The sequence below is a fragment of the Populus trichocarpa genome, chromosome 19 (assembly GCF_000002775.5).
Source record: "Populus trichocarpa isolate Nisqually-1 chromosome 19, P.trichocarpa_v4.1, whole genome shotgun sequence".
Taxonomy (NCBI): Eukaryota; Viridiplantae; Streptophyta; class Magnoliopsida; order Malpighiales; family Salicaceae; genus Populus; species Populus trichocarpa.
The window spans coordinates 685142-706523 of record NC_037303.2 but is presented as its reverse complement, the minus strand read 5'-3'; the positions used below and the strand labels follow the sequence as shown (position 1 = coordinate 706523).

At 30.4% G+C, this 21382-nt stretch overlaps 2 protein-coding genes and 1 long non-coding RNA gene across 4 annotated transcripts in view; 1 reads left to right on the top strand and 2 right to left on the bottom strand.

Annotated features, from left to right (window-relative positions):
- Positions 1 to 2828: 2828 nt before the first annotated feature.
- On the bottom strand, positions 2829 to 6689 carry LOC18107985 (protein RBL). The gene is made up of 5 exons (XM_006370830.3): positions 6419 to 6689; positions 6191 to 6289; positions 4018 to 5102; positions 3685 to 3943; positions 2829 to 3286 (listed from the first exon to the last, which is right to left on the bottom strand). Exons 1-5 carry the CDS (start codon positions 6435 to 6437, stop codon positions 3105 to 3107), a joined length of 1644 nt encoding a protein of 547 aa, XP_006370892.2. The 5' UTR covers positions 6438 to 6689; the 3' UTR covers positions 2829 to 3104.
- A 4753-nt stretch (positions 6690 to 11442) lies between these two features.
- Positions 11443 to 21382, bottom strand: part of LOC18107984 (ammonium transporter 3 member 1) — an 85395-nt gene continuing 75455 nt past the window's right edge. The window contains exons 2-4 of one of the 2 annotated variants that reach the window (XM_052449380.1): positions 17415 to 17776; positions 16131 to 16416; positions 11443 to 12104 (exon numbers count right to left, since the gene is read on the bottom strand). In XM_052449380.1, the coding sequence (XP_052305340.1) occupies positions 11584 to 12104; positions 16131 to 16416; positions 17415 to 17776 (1169 nt within the window). In that variant the 3' untranslated portion in view covers positions 11443 to 11583. Of the gene's footprint in view, positions 12105 to 16130; positions 16417 to 17414; positions 18239 to 21382 lie in introns of those variants that run through there. The other variant, XM_006370829.3, reaches the window with a different exon arrangement.
- Positions 12786 to 21382, top strand: part of LOC127904748 (uncharacterized) — a 20809-nt gene continuing 12212 nt past the window's right edge. Inside the window, exon 1 of the long non-coding RNA XR_008058165.1 lies at positions 12786 to 15992. This is a non-coding gene — a long non-coding RNA (uncharacterized LOC127904748). The remainder of the gene's footprint in view (positions 15993 to 21382) is intronic.

Genomic DNA, 21382 nt, shown 5'->3' with positions numbered 1-21382 from the left:
TGAGTGATTTTTTAAGTTGGAGGATCAAAGTAAAAAAAAAAACACACAATAATAAATATATCGTGAAAATCTCACGTGTGTGTTTTAGTATATAAATAATATGTTTTTAACAGTTGGGATATCCTCAAATATTTTTGGCTGATTCTAAATAAAATTCTAGACATATTCATTACTGTTTTAATTTTTTTTTCCTAAACTAACTTAATTAAAAAAAGATAATTCTCAAACCAAAGACCAGAGACCGCAAATATCACAAGCATTAATTGTTTTTGTTTACAATATGAAATTATTTATTTATTTTTTACTTGAAATACATTTGGTCCCTCAATTTTTATATTTAGCTAACTTTAGTTTAATTACTGTTATTATTATCTTACATATTTTTTTTAAAAAAATAAACTTAATTTTATTTAAGTTGAGCAAAAAAATTATTTTTTTTTTCAAAAGATTATTCCGTTATTTTTTAGAAGATCTCCTATTTTGATATACAAAACCTATATCCGAACTTACATATAAAAAGCTAATTACTATATGAAGTTTTCACAACTTCATAATTGTTCAAGATTGATTAACACGAGGAAGAATTTGCTGAGTGCCCATATGAGGAACGTGTTCCACTTGTCTGCCTTGGACAATTGTTTCGAACCTTCCAAGAGATACATATGCACACGTGCAAGCTTTTTTCTTAAAAGAAAACCATAGATTAGCCCCTAACCATTTTACTAATTGATAAATAGGTCCACGTATAATATACAATTTCAATTAAGTCCCTTACCTCTAGAGTTCCTCAATTAGATCTCTCATTTAAGATCATCACTAGCTATTAAAAAAAAATCATTATCATTTAATTGCATGCAATATGCACTTTAGGGAAAAGATTAATGGATATGATTGAGGAATAGTAGCATGTGGGAGGTTCAATTGATATAAATTTTTTGGTTGGAATCTTATTGAAAATTAGAAGATACTTTGGGACTAATTTGAGAATTCCCTTTTCTTTTTTTTTTCCTCTTAGTTTCTCAATTTTCGAAGGTGATGTGGTGGGGGTGTTAGTGTTTGATGAGTTTCTCAAGATTCAATTCATTTCATATACTTAATTTTAATTCCTATAGATCGAATTCCATGAATATGAATTAGTAGTGTTGATCTCCATTTGCTGGCCACCTTCTATTTCAAGTTATAAAAGGGGCTCTTTATAATGGTCTATGTCTCATATTAAATTTAAACATGTAATTTAATCTGAATTTAGTAGATACTAAATTGATTTGATTTAAATAAATAAGTTTTTTTAGATAATTATTTTATTTAATAAATAATAAATATAATATAAATATTATCAAACCAATCCGAAATCCAATCCAAGATATATGTTTGTATTATAAAAATATTTCTACAATATTTATATTTTTTAATTCAATATATTATACGCATTTTATTATTGACATGATGCGTATAATATTTATCATTTAATATATATATATATATATATATTAAAAAACATATTATTATTTTATTTTATGTTAAATATTAAATAACAATAAATAATAGATATTGTATATTCAAATCCGGTAGATAAGATATATCTAAATTTCTTTTAATTGATGGATAATGAATTTATTTCATGGAGATAATGTTTCCAAGCAATCCCTTTAGCTTGTACAATCATCCAAAGTGAGGCACCAAGTAGACTTGGAAGTGGTCTTGGCCAGCAATGAGCCCAACGGTGCCATTTGTCATTAAAGCTGACGTACATGCATTGTCAACTTGGGAGATTAAAAAAGAAGCAATCCTAATTATTCCAAAAAGAATTTTTAAAAATTAAAATGAAATTAACGTATTCATCATGTAATTAGAGATGAAAAAAAAAACTAGGAAACTGATTAAATTAAGAAAATAAAAAAAAATTAAAAAATCTGAACTATTAAAAAAACCCAATTAAACCAATTATAATATTTTAAAAAATATTCGGTTCGGTTCGTTGGTTTTATAAGTCTAAAACCGAAAAACCTCAACCGAATAGTTAAAAATAAACCGAACCGAACGAAATCGAAAAACCAAACCAAAATCAATTCCATTAGAAAGTCCAAAAAAAAGCCTAAAAACAATATAGTTTTTGGTTTTTAATATAAAATAACCAAACCAAACCAAACAAAAACCATATGGTTGGACCCGATTTCGATTTTATTTTTTGTATTTTAAGAAATTTAAACCGAACAAAAAATAATCACCCCTAGCCATAACCATGTATTTGAAATGAGAGGAACTTTATAATTTCGGCATTAATGGGTTAATAATGGGCAATCATGGTTGGTAGTGAGTATCACAGCTATAAGAAGCCCCAAAGGCATGTGACTACTTGTGCCCTGTTTTTATGATATGGTTATTACCACCTGCTCTGCTAGGAGAACAAAGATGGATTGGCAGGTAAGAGTTGCATTATAACAAACAGTTGATCTAACAAGTGACTGAAGGGTATATTACACATTCAGGCTGAATCGAAGCAAACGAAAGACTGGTGAATTTGCTTAAAGAACTATGGCCTGCATTCAGCCATCATTCTTCCATCAGAATATGATTAGACGTTCTACTTGCCATTTGACATCCGGATAGTTTTACGTCAACTCTGCAATGAAGAGGGTTAGTGCATTTAATCAAGTTGGTAGTGCAAGTTCCATGATTTCCAAGAAAGTTGACTATTAATAATAATAAAAAAAAACACATCTCTTTCCACATATCATATTTCCCTTTCCTAGATGACATGTTTCATAATTGGCAGCGGCAGAGTTGTTTAGCTCTTACAGGAACATTGCATGAAAACTACCAATCGATGATGCTGCAAAAGACTGTACATTGGCAATAAAATAATCCTGTTGCATGGGTTCTCAGTCATAAGCTTTTAATGTCAAAGAATGTCAAGACCGTTGTTGCGCTTCTAGTGAACTTGGTGGGGACTGGGGATACAATTCGAGCACCACTAAAAATACTGTATTTGATTTTGCAAAACTTGTTTAACTAATAAATGATGCCGACGAAGTTTTCCTGCTGAATAAGGAAGCTTTGCAGGTACAAATACTAAATGTATGTCAACTATAACCTAGCTATACTCAGTCAGAAATATCATCCCCATATATTCCGTTAGTGATATCCAGATCAGCAACAGGTTTACTCCTTACTTTTGACACTCTACCATAAGATTTCAAGGGTTTCCTGCCCTTCTCTGCCTGCAATTCCAACCCCTTTTCTGAAGGTTTTCGTTTTCTCTTCATGCGTGTCCCTCCTGTGTCCTCTGTAAGAGAATCCATTGCAGCATACGAGTTAGACACCACTTGACAAATAAATTAACACGGAACACTTTAGAGTCAGGTTGCTTAAAAGACTCGAATACCAAAAGCCTAGGAATTTAGGCATGATATCATCAGAATTCCATCTGCTAAAACTATACAATTTCATTTTTCACATTGGAGATCAACTATCATACACAAACAGCATTTTCCTAGAAAGACAAGTATAGTGTGGTCTACAATTATTGACAAATCAGGCATGTGGAAAATGTTAATGTTTTTAAGATAAATCTTGAATCCCAGTTCATGGTATGAAGTGAGAATATTAACAAACCTCACAGCATGATCATTAGTTATAAGAAAATCACCACTTAAGAATCTTTAAAAATACATATGGTGTTACCTTCAAGAGGACTTGATGCATGATTCATTGCTTGTCCATTCTGTCCAGCTTCTTCAGAAAGCGGGGATCCAGAGTTATTAGAATCCATCAACTTTGAAGAACTTCCCACACACTTGTCTTGTTGCTCAGGAACGTCAGGACATGGGGTAGCTGGCAAGAAACATATTTCTTCTTGAGACATATCTGAATCACTGAAAGCATCTTTCTCCACTGTTACAATATCAACTTCATCATCTTCATTAATATCTGATTCTTTTACCTGCAAGCATACATATACTTTGAGAAACATAGAAATGGACAAAAGACTAGCTCAACCAGCCTTTTTGTGTTTACCTTTTCAGTTTCAGGTATCAAATCAAATTCATCTTCGCGTTCCACATACTCCTCATTCTCCTCTAGCTCTTTGAAGTCCGGGGCAAATGCACTCCAGTTCTCAGTATGGTCCTTAGCCCAAACATAAACCATGCCAGTCAAGGAAACAGAGACGATAATGGGGTGAACAGGATGCCATGCTAAATCAATCAATGCCTCTTTTGGACCTTCAAGGATTTTTACAAGATGTCCAACCCTATCCCATATGTAGATCTTGTGCTCTCCCTTGCTTGCAGAACCACCGATCACCCATTCCCCATCACCACTGAAACAAGGTGCTTTCCAGTGCACTTTGGTGATAGTATCCTGGAACTCCCGGAAAAGTGCTAAGCACTTTGATCCAACAGCCTTCATTTTCTCAACACCAGCTACCTCATCAACAGTCTTGTTCAGGTGCCCCAGCACAGTGAGACCATCTTTCAGTGGAAGAAGATTTTCATATATCCTGATTGTCCGGTCATTTGAATTTGTGAGAAGATACTGACCATCTCTGCTGAACACTATGTTCTTGATAACTGCACCACCAGGAGTGGGAACCATGGCATGCACTTGAATGCTTTTGTGATCTATTATAAGTATTTCTCCTTTAGAGTTTCCCACATAAACCAGATCCCCAAACTTGTTAAAGCATGCAGCAGTTGGGGTGTAAGGGGGACCATCAGAGGGTTTATTACGTGATGGAGGGGCAGGTCCACTGTCCGCTTCAGGTACTGTAACTGGTAGCACAGTAGTGTTTCCCGTGTTAAAATCTACAATCATGGGAGCAGATGAAAGAGGGCATGTCAGGCAGAGAGATGGAAGAGAGGAACCAGGATGTAGCCGGGCTAGTAGTGGGGTGTGATGAAGAGTAATACGTGTAATCTTCTCTCCACTGACAACATCCCAAAGTATTAGTGATTTGTCAGCAGATGACACAAGAATACGATGACCATACTTCGACCAGCAGATACTTGTTATGGCAGCAATACAATCTTTATCCCGGAGCTCTTTTGCAACTCCCCTGGTCTCAAAGTCCCAAATAACACAACTTCCATCAGCACATCCAGCTGGCAAAGAAAACAAAAGCAATTAGGAAATCAGAATATCTTCAATCAATACTCACATATTTCTTTAAGTGGTGAAAAATGAAGAGCGATAAAAATAACCAAGGCCTTAAAGCACGGGCATAAAGGAATGGTTTCCTTATCAAAGCATAAATCCAGGCTTGAATAAAATCAAGATGAAACACATATTTTCAAGGATTGCATAATGCATCTCAAAGAACTCCTTTATTGACATTCTACCAGAATTCCACATGGATGGCTTTATCTATTGCAGGAATTCACCTTCTTCTTATGCTCAGCACCATTGACATGCACAACTATAACTAACATAAAATCCGTGTGTACTACAGAACTTTATAGGCCATTACTGATAAAGCCATGCTCACTACACCTTTTGGTGGCTCCTTGTACCACGGCACATATAACATCCATAGGACATAGCTGAAAAATTGCTCATTTGAATGGTTTTTTCAAGGCTTTCAGGAAACCATTTGCAATAGGCTAGACACAAGTGAAGAGCCTAAAAGATTGAACTAATCTTAAGTGATTAACAGGGAGAAGCTTCACAGATAAAGACAATAGAGGTTCGCTCCAAATTATTAGACAATAATTCTTTCTAGTTTCTCCAATCCATGCATGGTATCCTAACTACAAACCACTAATAATAACAATCAATTAACAACAAATTATATCACCTCTATTGCCATTCAAACCACTAAAACCATGCTCATCTAAGCCCACACAAAGAAGATTAATAAAAACAAGACATCACTAACCATCTACCCTCGACAAAATCAAATAGTTCATTAAAAATACCATTAACATCAACAACAAAACTCATAAAACCCCAACATTAACACCTTGCGGCATTCTTCCCTGGAAATTTAATTCCTCTTATACACAAAACTCTACATTATCTCCAAAAACTGAATAAAACAAAAAATTTACACAAGCACAGCAGCAAAAACCCATCACGAAAACACCAAGAACAATCAAACTAATAAAAAACAATCAAGACCCACAATAGCTTAGCAGCCTAGCTAACCACTACTACCTACATTACTCAAGAACATAAAGCTCTAATCACATACCAGCAAGAAGCGTGCCGCGGCGATTGAAAGCAATGCACTTCGTAACCCCATGATGCAAATACTCCTCTATTACCTCTGGAAAATCCCCTTGCAGTGGATCTTTTCGAGAGAAAAAACCCAGAACATTAGCCAAAATTAGTACAGTAAAATACAATATTTCAGCACATAAACGAAAACCCAAAAATAAAATAAGCTAAAGAAAAGAAAAGAGAGAGAGAGAGAGCTGACCAATAATTGGTGCATTCATGGGTCTGTTGCTGAATTTTCCCTAATTCTTATGTTGCTGACAGTAAGCTTAAAAAGAAAGAAACTTTGGTTTATGTTATTTAATCTTTCTAGTGTAGTGAGTAAGGATGAAAGTAGAGTCGGAGGAGGAGAATTGTGGTGTCGTGGCGGCGCGGCGTAGGAGGAGTTTTGTCGTGGGGAAGACAGGGAAGGGAAGTCGAGTTCTGTTACGATTCCGAGAGTGAGGGAAAGTTAAATTATTTTCGGATATTTTATGTTCATCTAACAAAACGCTACCACTCTTTTTATAGTTTTTATTTTATTTTTTAATCTAAAGTAAATGGTAACATATATTTTAGCCCCTACCGTTTCCACAAGATTTCACTTCAGTCCCTATGATATTTCTTAATGTTTGATCCATAGTTTCCAAAAGTATCAATTTAGTCCTTTTCTGTTAAGTAGCCATAGGCAATGTATCTTGTCTTGATGTGTTTATATATTGAAGGATTAAAAGTTAGTGGAAATAGAAAAAATTAATAATAATAATAACACTAGTAATAATTTGTGAGAGAAAATTAAAAATTAATTGGTGTGTATTTTGAGAAAAAAAAAACACGTTGGTTAGAGGTCACTATTATCTTATAAAAAAACACCAATTTATAGAGGGTAATGATTACCCCTTTTAATAATTCATCTGCTAATAATTAAATAAATAAATAAAAGTTTACTCTTGTAAAATTTAGCACCCTCTTAACCTCTACCAAGCATAATGTGTCTTTCATGTAGAATATTAACTTTATCACGTATTAAAAAAATAGTAAGAGAGATAATGATTTTATTGTATATTTATTTACTGTTTATTTTATGATAAATCACTATAAATTGAAATAATATTTTTTAAAAAAATTTATTTTGGTCCTTAATTTTTTATTTTGTATAATTGAATTTTTTTGAGCCGGCCAATCAATTTTTTTATATTTTTATGAGATGGTGAAATTGATAAATAGAGAATCAATGTGAAAAATACAAGCAAAATAGGTGATATATTCTAATTTCATCCAAAAAATTTAGTTTAGTCCCTTATCTTTATAACTTAATAGCTTATCAGTCCCTTAGGTTTTTCAAAATTCAAATTTTTTACCAAATTTTATTTTCATCAATTCTCATTCTTTTTAACTTAATAGGTGATCTTTTTAACTTTATTTTCCCTTTCTTTTTTGTTAGAGGAGAGAGAGAGAGCTCGCTAGATTCCGGTGTAGAAAGAGTTCATTGTTGACACCTTTTTCCGACCACTAAAATTGTTAAAATTGATGTCAACGAGTTCCACTAGATGATGAGAATATTATGGTGATTGTTTTAAGCCTCCATATAGCCTAAAAATTATATCTAAATCGAGGATGTGATATTTTTTCGGTTTGATTTGTGGTTTAGACCATTTTTTGGGTTTATTAGGTTGATAGATTGGTTTCTTAGTATTCTAAGTGTGTTTGTAAGATTTATTTTCAGTGAAATTGATTGAAAAACAAGTTTTTCTTGACCTATAACCCTGATTTTCCAATCACTGTAGTGGTGGGTGAAATTTAGGTTGGCAGATAACAAGTCGTTTGCCACATAGAGCGATGTGTTATTTGCCTATTCTTTTTTTTCAAAAGAAAATAGAAGCAGATAACAAGTCGTTCATTTTTTTTAAATAAAAAAAATAATAATGAGTCTGGGCATGAATGCCTAAATGCCTAGGCTTTTTCTTTTAAAGTCCCAGGGTGTTGGGTCATTATATCGCAATGCTAGGCTCTCCTTTTCAACTCTTTTTTTCTTTTTAAATATATTTAGGTTAGATATAAATTTATAAAAAAACAAAATTATTGAATCCAATTAAAGTCTATGACCTGAATCACAACTTTGATGGGATAAACCACATCATCTAGGCTATTATTATTTTCTCTTTTTATGCATTTTTTTATCCCTCAATTTTTAAAAATACAATTCCTCCCTTGCTTATCGATAAACTATTTTTTCATTTAAATTAAAAATTTTAAAAATGAAATTTTATTTTTTGTTGTCAATGACTTATCTTTACTTTCTCAGTCCCACACACTCGTCATGATTTTTTTCCTTTTTAAAAAAATATTTCATGAAAAAAGGTTGACAAGCATTTTATTGTCATATAAATCTATTAAAAAAATAATCTTTAAGATAAAAAAATACTAAATCCAAATGCGTGGTTGACTTGCATCGCAAGTCTGATTGGTTTACTGAATTCGCATAGTGTTTTTTGAATTGAGTGTTGTTTTTTACCAGTTTTGTTCTTGAACATTGAGTTAATTAAAGATTTAGTTTTTCAATTAATTTTTTAAAAGATTATCCCCACAAGTTTTGCATGTCAACATGGGTAGATCTAATGTGTTTCCGTCTTAATATTAGATAAAAATATTGTTCACTTTACAATTGATTTAAATTTATCTTTAAAATTTATTTAAATTCACTTTACTTTTTTTTTTACATTTCAAACAAAAAATATTTACTATATTATTAAATTAATATATTAAGGTTTTTTATTGTTGTTTTATTTTGTTATTATATTATTAAATTAATCAAGATTTAATTCTTATTTAAAAATATAATTGTTTTTTGAACTTTTAAGACTTCCTTTTACAATAGATTTTAAGGTTTTTTTATGTTGTTTTATTTTGTTATTATATTATTAAATTAATTAAGATTTAATTCTTATTTAAAAATATAATTGTTTTTTGAACTTTTTTCTGGGTTAAATTTTTTTTTTGGTCTGCTCTGTGATATCATGGGGGCCATACCAATCTAGTGTACGCTAAGATTGTTGGGAAAATATGGATTTGAAGGGGGAAAAATCAAATTCGCTAGTTGTACAACTAGAAAATACACAAACATAACTATAATAATTTAGATGGTAGTCTAGTAGTAAGTACTTGAGAATAAAAGGTTTGTTTTTTCTGTGGTTTCAGGTTCGAGCCATGTGGTTGCTCATATGATGGCCACTGGAGGCTTACATAGTCATTAACTTCGGGGCCCGTGGGATTAGTCGAGGTGCACGCAAACTAGTCTAAACACCCACGTTAATAAAAAAAAAAATACACAAACACATCGCATATATTACTGCACGTATTAATTATTATGCTGATTTGAGATTTTTTTTCCACTGTGTTAGTCTGGGAAAAAACTCTATTTAAATTACCAATCAACCTACATTCTTAAGCATCATTGATATATGATAGTATAATATAATAATACTAAAATATTCAACAAAGGTTTCATAACATGGTTACTATCCCCTCTTTTTGTATATTTTTTCTTTAGCTCTATCGAGATTGTTTATCAAATTTAAATTGAAAAACTTAAAGTTAAAACACTTAATGTCTTGTTTGTTTGTTAAAAAGTAGTTTTTTTTTAAAAAATAATTTTCTTAAAAAATAAATTACTTTTTGATATTTGGTAGTGTTATGAAAAATAAGTTGGAAAATAATTTTTAGTGTTTGGTTATGTCATGGAAAATAAGCTGAAAAATAACTTATTAATGTTTTATTTTTTTTCAAGTTTATTAAAATAATAAAGAACAAATCTTACAAATTAAAAATTTGAATGAGAATGAAATTAAAAAAAAGAAGATAATTTCATAAATTATCTCAAATAAAATAAATAATAATCAAAATAATAGAGATCAAATCTAACAGATAAAAAAAATTAAAAGATGATGAAATTAAAATAATAATAATTACAATTTCATAAATTATTTCAAATAAAATAAGTAATAATCAAAAGAATGAAGATCAAATTTGATAGATAAAAAATTTCAATTAAAAAATGATAAGAGAAAAGCAAATAACAATCATAAAAATGAGGACCAGAGTTAATATAAAAATTAAATTCTAAAGGGTAAAATTGAAAAAAAATTAAAACAAAATATATATAGCAATCAAAAGTTTGAGGATCAAATTTGATATAATCAGTAAATAATATGACATTTCTTAATTTTTCACAACTTTTGGAAAGTGTTTTCAGCCCAAAATTAAAAGGAAAACGCTTTCGTGGAAACCAAGTCAAATTTTTCTTTGACTGAAAAGTGTTTTCTGTTGACCAACTTTTCTAATAGCAAACAAACACAGAAAAGTTTGGAAAATGGTTTTCAGAAAATCACTTTCCGTCAAACAAACAGAGCTTTAGTTAAGTTTTTTCATAATCACTATGAAACGCATTGGACAATGTTTAACTATAATTTTAAAATGTTAATGCTGAAACCATAGTTTGATTTCAATTAATTTAGTGCTTAAATAGTAAATAACATTATTATTAAGCCCGGTTCAACCAACGAATCAACTTATTGACCCACCCACCAACCAGATCCCAAGCTTAGGTCAAGTTTTAAATTTATAAGGGTGGAATTTTAAATTTATAAGGGTGGAAGTTGACCAGTGTGATCTAGTCCACTCGTAACTTGAGATTTGGATTAAGTTTTTTTTTTATAATCACAATGAAACTCATTGTATGAATATCTAATAATACTTTTAAATTTTTTATGTCGAAACCATAGTTTGATTTCAATTAATTTGGTGCTTAAATAGAAAATATTATTATTATTAAACTTGATATAACCAACAAGTCAACTCATTTACTTGCCTATCAAATCCTTAATCTAGACCGAGTTTTAAATTATAATGCGTGGAAGTTAACCCATGTGATCTGGTTTTTATTAAGTTCTTTCATCACAATGAGACCCATTATATGAATGTTAAATTCTATGTTTAAAATGTTTATGTTGAAACCATAATTCGAATTTAATTTTTATCTATGTGATTTAGTCTACCTGTAACTTAATTGATCTAGTCAAAACTCGTTTGACTTTTAAAAAAGTTAAAAAGCTATGTTGCTCTAAACTAGATTAACTCCCTTAATCCATGACTTAAACTTTAGACTAGGTCATAAGCCGACCTGAGTTTAATAATTTTGTTAAAAATATTAAAAATAGGCTTTGTGATAAAAAATGAATGAGCACAATGTCAACAAGTCTCAATATAAATTCTTTATACAAGTCTAAAAAATAAGAAATACATTAAGTACTTAGTCTTAATTTACCTCAAACATTTTTGAAGCAAATTAATCATCGAAAAACAATTAATTTGATTTCTGGATCCCCTTTTCTACATCACTTGAGTAGCACCAGTTGATGTCCTCGTTTCCATGTGATGTTCTGTGATATCCCCATGCTTGGTTACATCATATTTTTCTCCATCGCCCCACAATGCATAAGCCTCCTCACCATGCACAGCATCATCCCCAATAAGCAATTGCTCCTCAGACATTCTCAATGGTATCACAAAGTTTATCACTACACAAATAATTGATGTGACGACAACGTTCCATCCAATAATGAAAGCACCGCCAACTAGTTGTTTGAGTATTTGGATTCCACCGGAACCACCATAGACACCGCCCCTTGAGTTTGTCACCGGCAAAAATAGTGCACAGAGCTCAGGTTCTGCAAAGAGGCCTGTTAGAACACCCCCTAGAAGGCCAGCAACAGCATGGGTGTGAAACACTCCTAGTGTGTCATCAATTTTTTGCAGTAGTGTCCATCTTTTGTGAACAATCATCATGGTAAACCATGGAACACTACCAGATAAAATTCCCATGATTATGGCAGCCCATCCTTGAACAAGACCTGAAAAATATATCATTATAGAAACTCCAAATCAACCTTATTTTACGAATAACCAGTAATTTTTTCCATACTCTTTTTTTTTTTCCAATTCAAATCAATTAAAACTCCAAATCTACCATGTCTCAAATCTAACTGGCAGGCGGATTGTAGTTTTACAACATAGGATTTTAGTGCTACAAAAATCCGTAGCAAAACGTCTAAGAAAAGAATACCATTTCTAATTTGAACTTCAGTATCAAGCCCCTATGATGAAGGCCTCAGTTTTGAGGACCGATGGATTTCAGATCAAGATATAGCACAGTCATTGAAAATTTAGCCTAACTTGGCCCAGTTTATAAACTTTTCATCCATCTTAAATTTGGTGGGTTTTAAATAAAAAATTCAAAATTTTGCCGAATAGCATTTAGGCCCTGTTTGCAAACGATCCCAGTCTTAAGAGGGAGCTGCATATTTTGACTAAAAGAAGAATTATGCACTGAATGTTACCTAACTTTGACAAAAGAAATGGGCAAAAACGTGGCAATAATTATGGCCACTAAAAGTTGAAGAGTGAGTTGGAGCTCACCACGATTCGGCGCATTAATGAAGAAATAATACAGCCTACCTTTGTTGAATTCTAGCTGCCATTTGAAAAGCCTATAAAAGGTTGTGTTGAGAGCAGAAGCATACGTATCAACGAGAGCCAAACAGAGAGAGAGAGAGAGAGAGAGGTTCTGCCATTGTGGCAGCGACACGAGCTGTACTGAGCAGCAGCTTGTGTAGGCTGGTAAAATGTGGGTGATAGAGAAAGACGAGACACTTGCAAGAGAGTGTGGGTATGAGGTTTGGTCTTTGTCCTCCATTATTATTGTAAATTGTGGTGTTTCTCCTGTTCATTAATACTGTCTATTTCATGGATATAAGCAAATTACTGAACATATTAAATTTTTTGTGCTTAGTTTCTGGGCAAAAATCAATAGGATTGTCTATGGTATTAGAACTTTGAAGTTACTAATAAAGTGGCATCGAAGCTTCGGTATTCCCAACACCACGGAGATGTTTAATATCTTATATGGATTGAAAGGAAAAGATTTAGAAAGTTTGTAAGCTTCAAGCACCATAATTTCATTTTAAAAACTTTTTTTTTAAAAAAAAAAATATACTAGAAAATCAAGAGTTTAAGGTGAAACAATACTTTGAAATGGTTAGTCAGGTGCAAATTTATAGCAATATCATCAATAATCATATTAAATTAATTTTTTATGATTGGAACAAATGAGTTATGTGATCTCTATAAGCTCCTAAACCTCTTGACTAAGCTACATGGTACTTAATATATCTTTCACTTTCCTTGGCACTCTATGGTAGTATTTACTTTTTAAAATAATTTTTCATTTAAAATAATATTAAATTAATTTTTTAAATATTTTTTTGATTATTTTGATATGTTATTGTTAAAAATAAAAATAAAATATAAAAATTATTATTTTGATATATTTTTAATTAATAAATATTTTTTAAAAGTAGTCTACATAAAAAATATTTAAGAAACTTTTAAACTTCAAATATCATCTATCTCCAAAAGATGATATTTTCATCTTCAAATCTAATATACAAAACCTATTTATTTTTGTGTTTTAAATTAAAATGTTTTTGAAAAAAAATATTTTTTTAATTTAAAATTAATATTTTTTAGTGTTTTTAGATCATTTTGATATATTTATATCAAAAATCAAAATGAATTTTAAAAAATAAAAAACATTATTTTAATATATTTTTAAGTAAAAAATACTATGAAAAAAATCATAATAACAAACGAGCCCCGAAGAAATGCAATTTTAGTAGCTTTGTCTTCAACTTTTGATAAGTTGGATTATCCTATATATGTTGTACCTCATCAAATTTATATTGAAATCTAAGCTTTAGGAAAATGATTAATTTTTTCTTCAACTTTCTTTACCAAAATATCGTTCTACATGGTTGGATCCCACGTGAACAGTATTCCCTCCCTAATCTTTTATTTTTAAAGTCTATTGAACTAAATTAATCCTTGAGCTAGCTCTTCCTTTTTCATGTTTCCTTCCAATGCCAATGAATGAAAGTTATGAACGAACAAATTAGAACTTATGAAATAATTCTTTAAGTTAAATAATTTATGAACAAGTTTGCTATGGCAAGGAACAGAGATGGAAAAGTCAACTGATACTAGTTAGTGAGAACTACTCATTTAACACGCGCTTTGTTGTGGGTTATACTTTTTTTTTTAAAAAAATATTAGGTATACAAGTTGTTTTAATGTGTTTTTTTATATAAAAAAATTTAAAGTGTAAATTAAAAAGTCTAAGTAAGCAAGATCAAGATATTCTATGAGACATGCATTTAATTGTATTTACTGAACTTATTTATTTAAATAACTAAAGATAAATCCACACTCTAAAAAATTCATGAATAAAAAGATAAATACAAATAAAATTGACTGAATAAACCTACGATATAAAAAATATTATGCAAGGCAAACACATTAGCAATACAATTTAAAAACGAATATTTTTTATTTTAAAAAATAAACTTCATCTGTAAAAAAAATTATAGATGAATTAGAATAATATTTTGAAAAATGAAATAGAAACAAAACACCTAAAAAAACTTATATTAAAAAAGACATGTAAAAATCATGACCTAGATCATGAGATCCGGATAAACCCATAGAAAAAACTTGAAGATAATTACATAACTAATATTAAAAAAAAAACTAATATTGAACAATAAGATCATATAAAGCTAAATTCCCAACAAATTAAATGTTGAAAAATGAAATCATGAAAAAAATAATTATACAAAAGGATTAAAAAAATAAGGGTAAGAAAAAACATTAATTAGAGGGATAAAAATTTTCAATTGGAGGGTTTAATTGAATTGAAAAATAGCTTTAATAAAATAAAAAAATAAAAAGAATAAGAGTCAAACTGAAAAAATTAAAACAATAAAAAATTTGATTGAATAATGAAATTGAATGAAAAAGAACTTCAACAAAAGTGTTAATGACACAATTAGAAATTAAAAAAAAAATGAGGACTGGAATAAAAAACAGAACATATGAGAAATTGCAATTAAAAGACTAAATTAAAAAGAATATAAACTTCTATAAATGAAAAAGGAATGAAATAAGAAATTAATAGAATGAAGGCTGAAATTAAAAAGTAAGAAAAAAAGGACAATGAAGTACTTTACATGCCAAGAGAGAGAGAAAAATCAAACGATCATTAGTGACAATTCGACCATCGTAAGCTATCACACACCACTCCAAATGGAAAAGAATATGATGACACATTTAGAGAGATGATAAAAGGTCAGTTATGTCCACTGGGTAGCGTTACACGCACCGCCTGAATGGTGTGGATGCCACCCACGCGCCAGAACATGTCGAGCACGCTCCAGCAGCTTTAAGCATTACAAAATTTGAAAAAATTATGAAAATACTGAAATGCCCCCACGACCTCGACAATTACATAAAATACATATGTGGAAGTACAAAATACCCATAAATGCTAAGCTTATGTTTTGTCTCTTTCAAAGTTAAAGATGTAATTTCACTGTACATTTAAAATTGAAAACCTCAAAATACTTTTATCTAACAACACAATATTTTTTTGATCCCGGAGGTAAATATATATTTTATTGTTAAGAAGCTTTTGCTAAGTTAAGAAAATTATTAGTAAATAATTTTATATTTTGTTGATTTTAGAGACCAAATAATATTTTTATTATGAAAAAAAAAGTATCATTGCCCCCACCAAGAAGCTTAATTGTTTTGGACCAAAGGATGCAAGGATAATTTTACTGCAGGCGAAGATATATTTTATTGTAGATTGAACTCCAGCAAAACAACCACACTATTTAATGTTTTAGGTAGTTTGATTTTTCAAGAAAAAGATTATTAAATGCTTAATTCTAGCTCCAAGACCAATAAAAATCTCAATAGTCAAAATACATGCACGGTGATTGGACCGAGAGCAAACATAACACGGCGAGGGAAGTCGAAATTACCTGCACCAGGAGTAATGCAAACAAGGCCAGTTATCATGCCCTGAACAGCACCGATGACAGAAGGTTTCTTGAAGAAAATGACATCTAGCCAGGTCCATACAAGAAGGCTAGTAGCTGCGCAAATGTTAGTGTTAAGAACGGCCATGGAAGAGTCAATATTGGCAGTGTATGGATCTCCGCCGTTGAAGCCAGCCCATCCCATCCACAGCAGCCCTGCCCCTGCTAACATTAGCAGTACATTGTTCGGTGGAAATCTCTCTCTATCCTTTGATGATCTTGGACCTACCTGCATCAGTTAACTTGAGAAATTTCTCACCACCAATCTTTTGAAAGATTCTCTCCTCACGTCATGGAAGAAATCTTAAGAACAAAACAAAACTATTACGTTCTTGTTCTTAGTCAGCTCCAATAATCTGACAAAAATATCAATTCTAAAATTATTTGTTATACTAGTGATTCATTTCTTGTCATGGGTAAAAACTAATTAAGAGTTGGTTTGTTATTGTATTTTAAAGGTGATTCTAAAAATTATTTTTTTTTTTAATTTTAAATTAATATTTTTTATGTTTATAAATATTTTAATGTGTTGATGTAAAAAATAAATTTTAAAAAATAAAAACAAATGTTATTTACACTTTAAAAATAACTACTATCTTAATACTAAATTAATATCGGTAAGAAATAATTTATGAGAGAGCTAGCTCTTTCTTGAGCTATATGAATTAGCTAAATAAAAATTAATTTGTTATTTATATTTTTTAGAAAGGTTGAAAATTCCACTAAAATCTAGTTTTTTCTTTATATGCAAATATGATTTAAGAAAAAAAGAAAAGAAAAGAAAATCATGGAAGGGCAGTACTATACTACTATTAGAGATATTTTCTCATGTTTCAATACTGAAAATGAAGAGAAAAGGCTTTTTTTATATTCAAGGGGAAAACTAGCATGCATCTATATATGGTCTCAAAATTTTGAAAATGTAACCCCTAAATAAATTTTAAGAATTAAAACAGGTTAGTAAGTAAAATTTGCTTAAATTAATCACTAAAACAACTAATTAATTCAAAGGACTGAAGATCCATAGAAATATTCACTACAAATTATAATGTTTCTGTACCAAGACAAGGTCTCTGCAATATCTTCCAGTGTAGCAGAAATTAATTTCATGATGATTAGTAGTCAAAGTTATGCAGCTAGTTGCATTTCAAAGCGTCAAGCTCACAAAGACTTGTAATTCAGAGGCAAAGAAGAAGAAGAAGAAGAAGAAGGAGGAGGAGGACTGACCCAAAAGGCAGTAGTCAAGCCGGCGATCCCTGAAGAAAGATGAATAACATAACCACCAGAATAGTCCATGACACCCCAGTGAAACAAGAATCCACCACCCCACAAGCTGAAGGCACCAACAGTGTAAGAGAAAGTGAGCCAAAGTGGCACAAAAGCCATCCAAGCCTTAAAATTCATTCTTCCAAGCACTGATCCAGCCAAAAGAATAAGAGTGATTGCAGCAAACACGCACTGAAACCAAACCATGGAAGCCATGGGATAAAATGGTGTAGCCATTGCAGTCTCCACACCACCGTTATCGTAGGACTGTGTGGTCTCAGGGAGTGCAGCTTGCTTGATTAGAAACTTCTGGGCCAAGGCAGGTCCTGCTTTGCCCCAAAAGGGGAAGAGCCTATCCCCAAAAGACATTTTGTAGGCCCAAACCACCCAGCAGATTACAACAGCTGCGAAAGCGTAAAAGGCCATGAAAGCTGAATTGACTGCCCATTTTTTCTTGACAATGCTTCCATAGAGAATTACAAGTCCTGGCACACTCTGGAGTCCAACAAGGGTGGCTGAGATCATTTGCCATGCGTTATCGCCCTTGTTTAACCAGTCAGGAACTGAAGCAGCTAAGCCTCCTTGGTATGCCACTGGGACTGGGTTAGGTGGAGGAGCAGCCATGGTATTTTAGAGGATTGTGACTAGCTACTGCGCCTTCTACTGGCCTAGCTCTGTTTTTTTCCCTACAATATGCAAGACCTTTCTGTAGAAGGAAATGGACGCAAGGGCTTCATAAATTTATAATGGAAAGTCTTATGGGAAAAATATTGCTTCGAATATTGTGATTAATAATTTTTTTTAGTTTGTTTTGGACTTTTAAGAGTATTAATTTTCAGGTTTTTTTACTTTCTTTAGGTTGATTTTTTAGTATAAATCTCTTTGAGAGATATATTTTACGTTAGAGTTATTTATTTAATAAAAAAATTAAAATTAAAATTCAATACGACAATCTTATCCGATTTTAATCTAATCTTTCTAATTTATTGTCTTTTAATACGTTATTCTCATCCACGGTGGGAAGAAAATAGTCTTTCAGTTATAAATTTTATTTCATTTGTCAAAGGATGAGAATGATAAATTTTATTATTAGATTACATTCATGAAAGTTTATAATTGTAAATCTTGGGCCAAAGTTTTTTAATTATTGTATTCTTCTTCGTTAATTTATCGGAGTAAGGCTCGAAACATGATTTTATATTTAATTATTTAAAATATATTTTTAAATATTTTTATACATTTTAATATAAGAAAAAACAAGGGGAGTGAAGCCTAAAGAAATCCCCCCTCTTCCCATTAAAAGGTTTTTCCAAAAGAGTTAACTAATTAATTATTTCCCATTCTTATTATCTCCCTTTCCTTCCTCTCCACTCACCCCCTTCCCAAATGCACTACAAAGAGATTCTAGTCTCGTTGATTTTTTTGTTGTCTTCTAGGAATGTGGTATATATACTTTTACTCAGACCACTTAGAAAGTATCCTATGCATTGACTATAATGCGAGTAGAGTGGGCTAAGGTCTCTATGAACATATGTGATTACACGAGATAAAAACAACACTCAATTAATAATAATAATAAAACAAATACATATATACCCAAACCTGTCAATCTCCATTTGCGAGAGAGAAAAATGCTACCACCTTGATTTTGGAATTGCCGCAGCATACATGAAGAGTGCTATCATTGATGCATTTCTTGCGTCCCTCCTGACAAAAGACTAGTAACAAATCGGTATACATAGAGTAGAGGTGTACGAGAGAGTATGATAAAAATTGTTTTTTTAAAATATATTTTATTTAAAATTTAAAAACAATCAAATACATCGGATAAGTTTTTTAAAACTCAAAAACAACTAAAAACAAAAAATTAAACTTCTTGAGCAGAGGTTAATGTTTTTTTTTTTCATAGTAAATTATTATTTTACCTTTAAAATCAACCAAATACATAACTATTTACCAAGGGTTTGTTTTTTATTTAGCATAAGTTTTTTAATAATAAAATTATATATTTGTCCTTGGAGTTAAAAAAATATTTGAAATAAAAAATAAAATATTTTAAATATTTTTAAAATATAAAAACAAACATGTAATAATTAACTAAGTACACTAATGCATACAAAGATCCATCCCGATGGAAAAGGATCTTTTGCTTCTAATCTAAGCAAAAAAATAAAAATAAAAATAAAAAATAAGATATTAAGACCTTTTATTTTATTTTGTATATTACATGGAAAGATTCTAAAAACGGTACCTTGTCATACTGGCTAGCTTGAGATGTCTGCTACTATTATAATAAATTTTCTGTCAAGCCTAAAGCTGGGTACAACTTTATATTATAGGACCATCACTGTAGTACTAAATAATGTCAAGCTGGGCAGTAATGGAGGGCGAGGATCTCGTGAATCTTTTCTCGAGATCCATATGAGTATTATATATCCCAGGAATCTTCAATTATATGTGCAATTATCATTTTTTTTATATTATTGTAGTTAATATTCCATACACACTCATCGTACGTGCATGGCCTTCTACCTTAAAAGGATTTTTCCTTTCTTTTCGTTTTTTTAATATTAAATTGTGTATTTCAATGCCCAATGACGCACTTGGTAATATTTTTTTATATATTTTTTTATTAATGTTGTTATTTGGGCCCATTTATACATACCTTGACTAAACTCACGGGTTCTGAAGTTAATTACCGAGTGAGCCTCTAGTAATCCTGAGATTTGTGGGACTTGAATTGTTGACCTCAAAAGAACAAACCTATAGCCTGATTGGTTGAGTTACACCCCTCATGATTATAATATTTTTATATTTGATCTTTGAAAATAATTATTAAAAAATAATATAAAATCCTTTTGAAATATCATTCAACAATTCAAAATTTGGGTTTATATAATTTTCTAGTATGAAAATAATATTTTAATAACGAATTAAACATCATTTGTTTGTATTTTTTAATTAATTTAATTAAAAAAATTAAGATGAGTGTGTGAAAGTTTGAAATTTTTAAAGGTTTTGATGTTGAAATCTTACACACATTTGAATTTTTGGAGTACTATTTTTTTAGAAGATAGACCATTAATATTTTGTCTATTAGTTTATTTTCTAATTTATTTAAAGATAGCCTGAGATTATTTCATCAAAAATTAAATCTTAAATAAATAAATTAAAAATCAATTTATCCTACCGGCATATCTAATTTATTGATAATTAATTGATTATGCTGCCGTTATCTATGGGCAGTTCACGTGATTAGATGCATCCAGTTGAACATAACAGGCACATCACTTTATCATTTTTAATTATATTTATATTTCTGTTAATTTTTAAATCCAACGAAGCCAGGAAAATTAGGTAATATCCAAATTCCCCGCATCAATCGTCTTGCAATTGTGCATGCCTATTGATAATATCTTTAGTATAATGTTTATATGCTTTCATGTTTAGATTAAAATAATTTTTTAATAAAATATTAATGTTTTATTAACCAAATAATAATGAATTTAAATTTTATTATTTAATTCTATTTGATAATATCCTTAATTTTATCTAACATTTTAAGTTCTATTTGATAATATCCTTAGTTTTATCTAACATTATAAGTTTTTGAATTTAAAATTTGATCATGAAATTGTAAAAGAATTAGCATTTAATTTCTCAAAAAAATTAGGATATACTTTTAAAAATCACTTGGGTAAATATAATATTATATGAAAACCACCATCTTAAAAGAGTCAAAATAAATAAGAAACACTCCTTAGAGAGACATACTCTTAAGAGGATAAATAAATAAGAGTTAGCATTTTTTTTTTAATGTTTTGAAACTATTAATTAGACATAATGAGTTTTGGGTTTTTATATTAGTATTTGTACATAGGAGAGTTCATATACATTTTTGAGAGGATAAATTACTAGGTATCTATCAA

Bases quoted from the DNA above. Each gene is read 5' to 3' on its own strand.
- LOC18107985 (XM_006370830.3), bottom strand. The intron at 5,103-6,190 runs GTATGTGATTAG...TTTCTTTGCCAG, and splicing joins CCGCGGCACGCTTCTTGCTG to CTGGATGTGCTGATGGAAGT. The intron at 3,287-3,684 runs GTAACACCATAT...ATTCTCTTACAG, and splicing joins TGCATCAAGTCCTCTTGAAG to AGGACACAGGAGGGACACGC.